Genomic DNA, 12,297 nt, shown 5'->3' with positions numbered 1-12,297 from the left:
TTTCTTTGTCCAACAAAACAAAAACCTGTTTAGGTCTCCTCTGAAAATATTCCACTGGTTTTCATATGTGACATTCCTCTGTTTATGAATACAAACATTGCATAACCATTGTGATAAAAACATCTCACTTTATGCTCACATTCAATCAGTTTGTACAGAAACCTGCTTTCCAAAATATAGCTCCTATCCTAGAGTCCCATATTCTTTCTAGGTGTGTGTCTTTATCCAAAAGTCTTTTACAGGTAAAACGAGCAAAAAAAAAATCACAGGAACAGAGTAAATAAAGCTAACCTTTCACATTCCCTCTCTTCCTCTCACAGGCATATTACATTCTACAGTAATTATATATTATATAAACCAGTGAGCTCAATTTTATAACCAATGAAGATACACAAATCCACCATTCTTACCAAAGAGCTCCCCAGACTCTTACTCCCCTTACAAGTTATCTATGAGGTACTTGCAGAAAATCCAGCTCAGCTAAGTATTTAGTCACCAATGACTTGTAGTGTCTGCAAACATGAACATAAATGTTCTCTTCCAGGCTCACTAAACACCCTAAACACCCCTGGGCTGATGCTGTGGCTTAAGCCCAGCAGGCAACTGGGGACAGGGGAGAATTGGGAGGACAAAGCTGAGAAAATTCACGGGTTGAAATAAGGGCATTTTAATTTGTAAAACAAAAGCCACAGACACAAGCAAAAGAAAAAAAAAAGGAGGAATTCATTCCCCACTTCCCCCGGGAAGGCAGGTGCTCAGCCATCCCCAGGACAGCCAGGCTCCCCCCCTTCCAATGTCCCCCCCTTCCTCCTTCTTCCCAAGCTTTATAGGTGAGAATGATGCTGGATGGGCTGGAATGTCCCTGGGGTCAGCTGAGATCAGCTGTCCTGATTGTGTTCCCCCAACTCCTTGTGCATCCCCAGCTACTCCATTAGTGGGTAGGGAGCAGGAAAGGCCTTGACTTGTGTCAGCTCTGCTCAGTAACTAAAACATGCCTGGGTTATCTATCAGGACTGTGTCCAGCCCAAATCCAAAACACAGCTCATATCAGCTTCTGAGGAGAAAATTTACCATGCCCCATCCCAAAGCAGAACAACTGATAAGAAAACTTCATGGCATTCTGCCTCAAAGCACCCTGGCAGCAGCCTGGCAGCTGTAATTACCACTGGTACTCCAGCAAATAACTTCCATTAATTAAGTATGCAGAATAGACTTTTTCCTATCAACAAATTACTTTCAACCCATCTATTGCACATGAATCTCCTACATATACTTGAGGAAATACTTCTGAGAGCCATCTGAGAAAGTTCCCTGCCAAAGAAATGTTAAAGGCTTTTAGTCACTGGCATTTTACCCAAAATACTTCCTCCAAATACATGAACCTACTAAGAAAAGGACCTTCTTAGCAGGGAAGCAATTTAGCAGCACCAGAACAATGAGACCAGGATGCCAACTGCAGCAAGGACGAGGAGCTTCAGGATGACACAAAAGCAGAGAAATACACCATGCACACACTCAGCCTCCTGGGGTATACTCGTCCAGCTTTTGACAGACATTCCTGCACTAGAAAATGTATCCATTTATTTTTTAAGCAGCTCCAACTGGATACACCTTCAGTAGCCCAGTGTTTGAAACTAAGTAACCTTTGTAACACAAAGCTGTGGTACATTTGAGTTTCACAGCTCAATTAAGTTTAAAAAAAAAAAAAAATGAAATCCCTTGTGCCTTTTTTAAATCCAACCTTGTCATTGGGACTAGATGACCTTTAAAGGTCCCTTCCAACCCAAACTATTCGCTGACCGTTGGATGCTCCTAATTTTCCCACAAGAACCTGCAAACAACCACTTCCTATTCCACTTTTCAGTATCTTTTATTACTTTTATGGGCCAGTATCATACATATACTCCGTAGTTTAGAAGGGTCCTAAAATAGACTATTCTCACATTGAAAGTTTTCCCATTTCTGATCATTCTCTATAGCCTTCCTAGCACTAGGACAGTGATAAGTAAAAACATATTAAGATAAAAATTAAAGTACAGATCCACACCCTGCACAAGTTACTATACTTAATTAAAAACTAACTGTAAAGACGACAAAAATTGTAGCTGTGAGACATAATCCATCACTGTCTGTATCCACACACAAACCTGAGCATTTGATATAAAACACTCTGCACTTGTGCACTGCCCATGGATGGCTGTCAGTACCTCGAACCCTGCCATGCCCAGTGTTCACATAAATGGGGAGAAACATGCCCAGCACCATTTTCATCTGTCAACCACCCAGTAAAACAGTGTAACACTGCCCAGGACCTCATGTGATACTCAGCTCCTCCTCTGAACGCTGGTCATTAAACCTGCTCACCATGTCCCCTCTCACCAACCTCTGCAGAGACACATCCCACCCTCTGCCACATGTGATGGACCCAGTGATGCCACCGACACATACGTGGATATTTAAACCAATTTTTAGTACCTTCTCTTCAAGATAATGAGATGCAATATTTTCCTCTACACTACAAATGACTCCGAACCTTCCATCATAACTCCATAACCCCCTCCAGCCAGGCAATGATAGGAATTGCTCAAGGCAGCATTTGTGTCCTATAACCACTGCCACACTTACTAAATCAACATTCATCTCCTCCACAGGAATTCAAATCACACAGAAACTCTAGTGAACCCAGGCAGAACTTCACTACATGCCTCCTATCTATAAGTGTATAATGAAGTCTCCCTCAGTACAGGTTTTTCATTATGCAGAGAAAGTTAAAAACCAAAATTGTCTCTATTCAACGGTTAGCTCATCACTAAAACAATGGCTAAGCAGCAAGCAGGTTTTTTTTTCCTAGGAAATGCCATGTTTCTTGCTTCATTCTTCTGCAAGTCAGCCTGAGTAGCTCAGGAGATGGAGAGGGGATTTAAGCAGAGAGTGCTTGGTTCAACCTATGGATAGAGGCCTGCAGCTCATCCTGACAATGCCAGGACTGCAGCCAAATGCATTAAACAATCCTATAAGCATCTGTAAAATCAGATCTAGGAAACACTGGGGTGAGGAGGGGGGAAGGTGTGCAGTGCTTCGTTGTCAGCTGGGCTTAAACCACAACACAGAGAGAGAGAAAACTTCAGAAATATGTTTTATAACTCACTCAAAACAAGCTCATCAAGACACTGCAAGGGACATAAGCCCAGCTCACGCTGCCTTTCCTGCTCAATACCTGAATGCTTAAAGCAAACAATCATTTTGATTTTGACACCAAACATAAATTGAAACATCTGGAGCTCACCATTAATTCCAGACCACTTTCCCACCAGGAGCGCATAGTCAAGTTCACATTTCAAAGATGAGTAAGTACTTCTCTATTCAAAAGAATGAAGTTGCAGTCCAAAAACCCACCTCAAACCTACACTGTTGTAAACTGCTTCCCCTCTGGTCATAAATCCTGCTTGGCTTCTTACACCATGGCTATTTTAACCGGGAAGTTTCCCAATCCATCTTTCAACCCTTGTACCCCTCCCCTTGCCCTTTCCAATACACCAAAAGTAAATCTTGAGTCCTGCCTTGAAGATCTTCAGGGCACTCCTGGTTTGTTTGATCTACTGTCCTGTCATCCACTGCTCTCCCAGATCTGCTCTGCAAGTGCTGCCTGTGCAAGTACCAGAGAGCAGTGCAGGCAGGAACAGGGGTTAGGGGGATGCACCATGTTTGGGAGCCTGGATTACACCTTTAGCTGTGGCCATGATAAATTGTGCAACCCCTTTGTATATGCTTCAATCTCCACCCACAAAAACTGCTTATCTCACCACCTCAAAAACACTGAAAAATTGAAAATAAGAAGGAAAACCTCTAGCTAAGAACTAAATGCAAAGAGCAGGCAGGGGTTCTTTCCTTGCACACTTCTGATTTTTCCTCATTTTTCCTATTCTTGTCAAAATAACCAACCTAAAATCCTTCTTAGTATGTACCTCTAACTCCACACCAGTAAAATGCACTATTAGCTGGATAGCAAACTGGGATTATTATTTTCACGGAAGTCTTACCCATCAGTCCCTAACTTTCTTTTCCTTCTGTCCTCTCATTTCTCATGCATGCATTCCATTTTTCCATTTTCTTCACACTAGGTTAACAAAAGCAGGATCAGGATATTTATTAGTTGAGAGATGCTAACACCTTTAGTTTAAGTGGTAAACTGATCTTATGGAGCTGATTCATGCATCAGAAAACTTCTATTCCAAGACAAAAGACAATAAATGTACAAGACACACAGACCGCAGGTTAACAAAATAGAACAGATGAACAGTAAATAAATTATTACACAACAATTAGCTGTTATTAGTAGACTGCATGACAATTTTCAGTGTTTAGCAGATAGAAAAACTGTCATCACACTTTATTTCCAAACTAAAGAATCAGGAAACATCTTGTCATTTCTAGTAAGTGTGGAAGGAACACCTACCCCCAACACCTTGACTTAGTTTCTTTCCTCATTGGAAGAAAGCCCTCAGCCTTGCCAATGGCACCTTCACCCTGATAACCCAACTGTAACTGCACCTTCCTACACCAGCCTTTCATTTTCTACAAAGGAGCAGAATTCCTTCTCAAATTGCAGGACCCATTGTTCACATTATGCTAAAACAGCTTAGACAAAGGTTGAATCCTCTCCTACCTCTCCTTTGGAGAAGTGTTTTGCCTCCTGTCTCCGTAGAATTCCTAGTACATGTGCCCCCCAACAATAAAAATACCCTCTTCTCACCTTAGTTGTACTGTAAAAGGACCTGCTTTGCTGTGTGATGGCTCCATTGGCTTGAATCAATCCACCACGGAACTTAGAGTGTTGGAAGGGGCCAGCCTTGTGTCTCTAGTAGAAATGATAAAAGAAAAAAAATTCAGAGACCACTGACATAATTTTACATCAACCATCCACAGTTTGCTCCCAGTCAGTTACTTCTAGTTAATTTTGAAAAACTCTGTATCACAAAAAGCACTAATTTATTATCATAACTGTTACAAACAAAATGGCTGTCCATGCTTAATGCTCCACACCACACATTTGCCAGTGTTCCATAAATGTACTGATGGAATGGACTGGCAGAACACTGCACTCAAAAGCCACAGACTGTCTGCTTTGACTTTCCCACACTACTTGCAATTATGGGGTTTGTCTCCTAATAAAGAATAATTGTTTTTCCCAACTTAGCAGACAAACAGCTATTTTTATCTTCAACTTTATAGCCTGTGTCTTTGTGTTTGTGGCCAGGACTCCAGAAAATACAAATTGCAGTGTAAAAGCTACCACTACAACCCCTACAACTTCAGAGCACATGACTTCAATCACAAAGCTACTGCACAAAGAAAACTCTCAAGCAGGAGTGAGTGGGCTCCCCAGGAAAGAAGCTGCAGACTGAACAGAACACTCATCACAGCCTCCCAGCACACCCAACTTAGTAGTACCTTATTTATCAATTAATTCAGACAAAGTAAATATGCCGGATGTGTATTGAATGTAATGGCGGCTCCGAGTAAGCCAAACTTCATCAATAACTTCACAACTGCTCATTTCCACCTCTACTCCCAACGTCACATGCTACTGGTGTGACCCCGTGCTTTAACAGTAGGGCTGAGTGACAAAATCACTAGCAATTTTCCCAGGACTGGAAGATATTCTCCAAGAAAAGATACTCAAGCCAAAGAGCTTACAGGGAAAACTGAAGACTGTACATCATAGCTCTGTGACACAAGTTGTGATATACAGGAGGACGAAGAGGAGGCTTAACCCCATTTTGCTTCATTGAATGCAGGAAGGAAACTCAAGAAACACACTCTCATTCTGTTCCAAGAGCTGGCATTCTCTACACATTTTTCACCCCTTTATCATTAATTGCTATTACATGATGCTCTAGTTGATTTACTCTGGACAGACACACCCTAGCACTATGCTGGCTGTCACACAGCTGGAAGCCAAACTGCAAAGCTTCCTCTGGAACAACACTATATTTGCTGTGCAAGGAAATCCATCAATACTAGGAAGTCCAAGGCCACTGCACAATGGGGATACTCTATAAAATAAAGTGTTCTGCAAAATAAAATGTGGGAAACTACATGCAATTGTGACTGGCTTGTAATAGCTGGTTTGTAAAAGTCCATTTGGACTTCTGCATTTAATCTTCTCATGACAGATCATTTGAATCTTTTAAAAGAAAAACCTGGACATGAAACGGAAGAGTGGGAGCTCACTCTTGCAGCAGCAGAAAGCTCCAGAGTTGCCTTGATATTTCAGCAGTGCACAGTGAAGACATTACTTTTGGAAGCCTCTTCATTAAAATACCATGACTTTTTCTTGGTAATTTAGGATCATTCCATTTTTTACACACTAACATGCTCTGACATCCTACCTGGAAAATACTGCAGAGCATTCGTCTACAGTGGCCTGGGACTGTGGCAGTTTGTAGCAATCCACTGCATCCTGCTATCCATTGGGTTACTCCAGTCTGGCAGCTCTGCAACAAGGAGATGAGCAATGAAAAAAAGGACCCAAATACACAGAAATAGTTGAACTGTCATTCTGCTCCCACAGATTTTATTCATTCATATGACAAAAACATGGACCTGTGTTGGGGGGGGAGGGGTGTCAGGCTGGAGATCAGGAAAGGTTCTTCCCCCAGAGGGTGCTGGGCACTGCCCAGGCTCCCCAGGCAATGGGCACAGCCTGAGGCTGCTAGAGCTCCAGGAGTGTTTGGACAATGCTCTCAGGCACAGGGTGGGATTGTTATGGTGTCTGGGCAGGGCTGGGTATTGGACTCAATGATCTTTGTGGGTCCTTTCCAACTCAGGATATTCCATGATTCTAACAATCCTCAGATTCAACTCCCAACTTGTGCTTGACAGGAGTATAAATTTTGATTATAAAAATATTTTGCCTTCCAGTACAAGTCTCCAACGCAAGTCTGATGGCAGAAACAGATGAGTGGAAGGAAATGGCGGGCTGTCTACATCACAAAACCACACCACAACTTCTCCGTCTATACAATAAATTCAAATGCTTAAGAAGCATTCTTCAGTTGACTGAGTGAGCTCTAAAAAGCCCTCATCCAACTCACAGTTTTTATGTATCTTTGTCTTACTTTACTCAGGCACAGCTAAGAATTTTAATATTCCAAAAGCACATATTGTCTCAATAAATTTCAGTGAAGACAATTTTATGTCATGAAAATGCCAGCAAACACAAAATAGAGGTGGGGCTTTCTTTGCCTGCACTTTCCTTGTACCTTTCACTTTCGGCAATATTCAAGTTAGTACAGTATTTGTCTCCTTCTTACATGCACTACATTAATACTGGGAATCATGCATATACTATTAGAATATATATGCCTTTTTCTAATAAATATAGCTTCATTTCTTGTTGGCCACGAAGATGATTAAGAGACTGAAGCATCCAACATATAAGGAGAGAATTAGTTTTGAGAGAAGAAGACTTCAGGGAATTACCAGTAATATTAATTAATACAAATTACCCATTTGTATTAATGCCTTGTGGGGTGTGCAGTCAGACTGCCCTTGGTGGCGCCCAGTGAAAGAACAACCACGGGATCAGCAGATCTGCCCACAGATGAGAAGGAACAGACACAAAACCACCCTGAGTTCCTGTTCGGCTCCTGTGACCTGCAGAGTCACTGCTGTCCCTCAGGTGAGGCCATCGGCCTCGCCAGCTGTGCCTCAACTCCTCCCAGAGCTGCACTTTGAATCCTTTAAGGGAACTGATTTGGGATTTTAGAAGCTGCAAAGGGAGAGATGCTCTACCATGACAAATGTGCTTGGTGTTCACTGCTACTACACCTTCCCACTACTAATGTAGCAAGACTACTCAGGTTTCTGCTCCTCGGGTGTAACATCACTGTCATCACTGCCCAGCAAGTGAAATTATGAAAATGACACATTTCTACTAAAAAAATCATTTCAGCTGAGTCACACAAAGTCAGATTTTTTGAGCTAATCCAGTGTTCTGACATAAACAGTTAAACAAACACTTCAATGAGAAGGAAGTAACCATTAATTACTACAAGATTCTAAGGATCTGACAGAATGTTTCTGAGGTTTTTTTCACTGTAATAAGAAGGAAAACATGCCCAGACATAGATATGGCTTACAGGTTTAGATATGGCTTAGGGGTTTAGAGGTCTTGAAAAGCACAACTGCAACAAAAATGGACAGACGTATGAAAACATAAAATAAGCATACACACACTTAGAAGCTGAGCTGTGATAAACAATCCAGTAATAAAGAAAATAGACACCAGGAGAAAGCAGGGAACATGAGGAGCTAAGGAATTTTCTCTAAGCCAGCATCACCGTTTGCAGAACACAGCCTTCCTTTCAAATTACAAGTGCTACTTTTGCTTCTTTCCTTGGCTGAAGGAAAATGCACCAAGCCTAAATGGAACAGTATTACTCACGAATAGTCTGCAGACAGCTGCCTTGTCAAGAAAGATTAAAGAATATCAGTAGTCTTCTAAATCCTCTTGGCAACCTTTAGGAAAGTCTTAGGTAGCAGACAAGTTATTTATCGACATATCTTGGGCAAAAGCCAGATTTATCATAATGCCAGTATTAACAAGTAGAGCTGAAATGTCAGGGCTGTATCATACACCAGGAGCTTGAAGTCAGACCAAAAAAATAATTTTCCTTATTTACAGTAGAAAGGAGACATGGAAAGTTTGAAGACTTGTTTTCATACAATTAGGCAATCACTAAATTCTAATGCATAAACAGGTGCTGGGAAATGCCAGGGATGAGCAGTGCTTGAGCTGAGGCCGAGCATACTTCTGATCACAAAAATGGCAGATAACTACATCATCTCTCTAAGAGAAACCTTTCTGATCAGGCTGAAAAAAGAATCAGCATACTTTGCCACATGAATGCCAGCAGCAGCTGGGTGAGTAGCTGCCCAGGGACAGGTAAGCCCAGGAGGCAAGTCCTTCCCCTTCGGAAGATGGTGTTCATTGCAAACCCTGCCCTGGGGCTGCGGCTCCACAGACAGCTGAGCCCATTTGGTGCTCCCCTGCTTCCCAACTGCTCTCCCTGATCCCCATCTGCTGACCATTGCCTCTTTAATGTTTTCAAACTGCTGTTTGAAAACCTGTTGCCATTTTTCTGCTGCTCCAGCATTTGGATCATAGGGGCCAAGAAAAAGGCATGCAACAGAGCAAGGACAAAGCATGGAGAAAGGGCAGGGATGGGAGGACAAAGCAGGAACTCAAGGCCGCTGCATTTCAGCTGCTCTCGGGCAGGTTTGTGCTTGGCTGCTTTCACCTTGAGAGTGGAAAGGGCAGGGCTCACCTTGCCTGGGGAAACCACACCCTGAGCCATCGGCTCTGAGAACCTGGGGAACTTATGAAATCAGTGGCTATTGCCCCTGACCAAAGGCCTTTCCTGTTCCTGGGAAATCTGTCCCCACTTAGCAGCGCTGGCCACCTCTGTATTTGTGTGGTGATACAAGATCAGACCAGGTACAAAATTCCCTTTTCTAAACAACATGCTAAAAAGAGGAGCTTTGCTGCAGATGCTTTAAAGGCTAACTGAAAGAAAAAATGCACAAAAATGCAAGGGAAAGAAGAAAGGAGTGATCAGAAATCCACACACCCACAGGAACCCAAACACTTCCAAGCTGAATCACAGAACCACTAGCGCTGGAAGAGCCCCCTAAGATGATCAAGTCCAACCATTAACCCAGCACTGCTGGGTCCATTACTAAACTATGTCATCAAATGACATATCCACATGGTGTTTGAACACTTCCAGGGATGGTGACACCACCGCTGCCCTGTGGTGGTGGCAGCGCCTGAGCAGTAACACAGGAATTGGAATCTTTACATTATCCTCGCTATCAAACAACTGCGGAGAGGAGAAGCTCCCGTAAGGGCAATGCCCATCCCACGGGGCACACACCGAGCTCAGAGGAGTCCCACTGGCAGACACATGTCTCCAGCCCCAACCAGGGGCCCAGACTCTTACACAACAGAATCATAGGATCAGTCAGGTTAAAAAAGACCTCTGAGATGATCGAGTTCAACCTATGACCCAAACACCACCATGTCAACTAGACCATGGCACCGAGTCCCTTCAACATCTCCAGAGATGGTGACTCCACCACCTGCCTGGGCAGCCCCTTCCAATGCCTGACCACCTTTTCTGTGAAGAAATTCCTCCTGATATCCAACCTGAACCTCCTCTAGCACAGTTTGAAGCTGCGGTGTTCCCTTGTCTTTGGGGTTCGGGCTCTGCTCCCTTGTTCCCTGGCAGCACAGCCCTGGCTGTCCGCTCCTGTCAGGAGTTGTGCAGAGCGAGAAGGTCCCCCTGAGCCTCCTTTTCTCCAGGCTGAGCCCGCCCAGCTCCCTAAGCCGCTCCCGGTGTTCCAGCCCCTTCCCCAGCTCCGTTCCCATCCCTGAACATGCTCCAACCCCTCAGCAGCTCTTCTGCAAACACAAACTCCGCGGGAAAAGCTGCTTCGCGAGCCACCGGGTGCGAGGCCCCAGGGCGGGAAGCGGGAGCAGCCCCCGCTGATCCACCTCGGGCTGCGGGGGGAGGCCGCCACAGGGGCGGCGCGGGGACAGCCCGGCCCCACACGCCGCTCGCCCCCTCGGCACCAGAGCTCTCTCCCCTCCTTCCTTCCCTCCTCCCTTCACTCACCAGGGCTCGCGCCAGCCCCGCCATCGGTCCCCGGCGCCGCTTCCGCCGGCACGGTCCTGCCCCTTCCGCGGGAAGCGCCGGACGGGTTGCTGCCATGGCGGCGTGAGGCGAGTGTGCAGCGGGTGTGTGCCGCGGGCCGCAGCAGTGTGCGCCGGTATGCAGGAAACCAGTAATGACATGCTCGAGAGAGTTTATATGTAATTGTGTCTCCATGGGAAGACACTACTTTTTAACTACTTTTCCCAGTAGTTAAAGCGTGGGTTGTAGACTGCCCGTGAGAGGTAAATATTAAGGAAAAGTCCCGTTCTCACCGTTCTGTGACTGCCTGGCAGTCACACTCCTAAAGGCCAGAGACTATTCCTGCTGGGTCTGAATCCCCTTCACTGTGGGCGGCTCAAGTGACATGAAGAGTGCCCCCATTGACTCCCTGCACTCCCCACTCTCACACAGTCAGACCAGGTTTCCCCTAGCAGAGTCTCACATGTGTCATTCCACAAAACAATCTATTCACGGCGCAGGAACACAGAAACAGCTCTAGCCGGTGCCTCCAGGAGGGACCTTGAACCCCTGGGCTTTTACACCTTCCCTGTCCAAGCACACCAAAGCCTCAGCTCTTCTCCCGAGTCTTCAGCTCCTGTCCCCCTCTCCGTGTCCACCCAATTCCCTGGCTCCTGCTGTTTCTCAGTGCCCAGTCACCTAGGCCTGTCTTTGTGTCCTTTGTTAATCAAAGGTTTACAGCTCACGGCTCCCACCCAGAGCTCAATCTGCATTTAAATTTGCATGTTAATCTGCAGCTTGCAGGCCAAGTTACCTGCACCAGATTTATTCCTGAATAGTAAAAGCCAGCAACAGCTTTCTGACCTCTCACATCTTGTGTAGGAGCAATCCCCAGATCTATTCAGTTTTGGAGCAAATTTTGGAACAAATTTTGCAACCAAAGTGCAGTGGTTGGATCCAGAAAGTTAATGCACCTTTCCTTGTGAAGGGAAACATCTATTCCTCCTGCTGGTGCTGCAGGTGATCATCTGTCTAGTGGAGGTAAAGGTCAGCAAGACCTTTCTGTCCTGACACCTTTTGCGTGTGAGCAATCCTCAGGTGTATTCAGTATTGGAGGTATTACCATAAATTTTATTGATGGGCCCCTGAATGGGAATGACAGTGCTTTTCCGTGGGAAGGAAAGCAAGTATCCCGTGTTCCAGGTGCAGATGATGGGCTGACCAAGGGGAGGTAAAGGACAGCAAGCCTTTTCTTTCTTGGAACCCGTTGTGTTGTAGCAATCTCTGGATATGTTCAACATGGGAGCTGGGCTTCTGGTGCTGGAACTGCGATGTGCATGTGAATGACACCACCTGTCCTTGAGAAAGGAGGCACCTAGTCCTGCTCTTGGTGCTGCATATGATCGTCTGCCCAATGGAAGTAAAGGTCAGCAAGCTAATTTATTTCAGAACTGTGCAAGCCTGGGTGCTTGGTGATATTCCACAAATCCAGCATGCCCCAGCAGACTTTGCACAGCATTATTTAGACACAGAAATTCAGAGTTAGTAACTTCCCAAATACAGCCCCTCTATTAGAATTGGTTTTTAGTTTCCATAAAGTTACTTAACCCAGGAGTCT

The 12,297-nt window shown here is 44.8% G+C and overlaps 1 protein-coding gene across 2 annotated transcripts in view; it reads right to left on the bottom strand.

Annotated features, from left to right (window-relative positions):
• Positions 1 to 10,785, bottom strand: part of UQCC1 (ubiquinol-cytochrome c reductase complex assembly factor 1) — a 47,090-nt gene extending 36,305 nt beyond the window's left edge. The window contains exons 1-3 of one of the 2 annotated variants that reach the window (XM_085079597.1): positions 10,683 to 10,785; positions 6,393 to 6,497; positions 4,754 to 4,858 (exon numbers count right to left, since the gene is read on the bottom strand). In XM_085079597.1, the coding sequence (XP_084935723.1) occupies positions 4,754 to 4,858; positions 6,393 to 6,497; positions 10,683 to 10,778 (306 nt within the window). In that variant the 5' untranslated portion in view covers positions 10,779 to 10,785. The remainder of the gene's footprint in view (positions 1 to 4,753; positions 4,859 to 6,392; positions 6,498 to 10,682) is intronic. The other variant, XM_085079598.1, reaches the window with a different exon arrangement.
• Between the last annotated feature and the right edge of the window lie 1,512 nt (positions 10,786 to 12,297).

This window comes from Lichenostomus cassidix, chromosome 20 (assembly GCF_008360975.1).
Source record: "Lichenostomus cassidix isolate B80296 chromosome 20, HeHo_3.0, whole genome shotgun sequence".
NCBI lineage: Eukaryota > Metazoa > Chordata > Aves > Passeriformes > Meliphagidae > Lichenostomus > Lichenostomus cassidix.
This window is presented reverse-complemented; position numbering and strand designations above follow the sequence as displayed.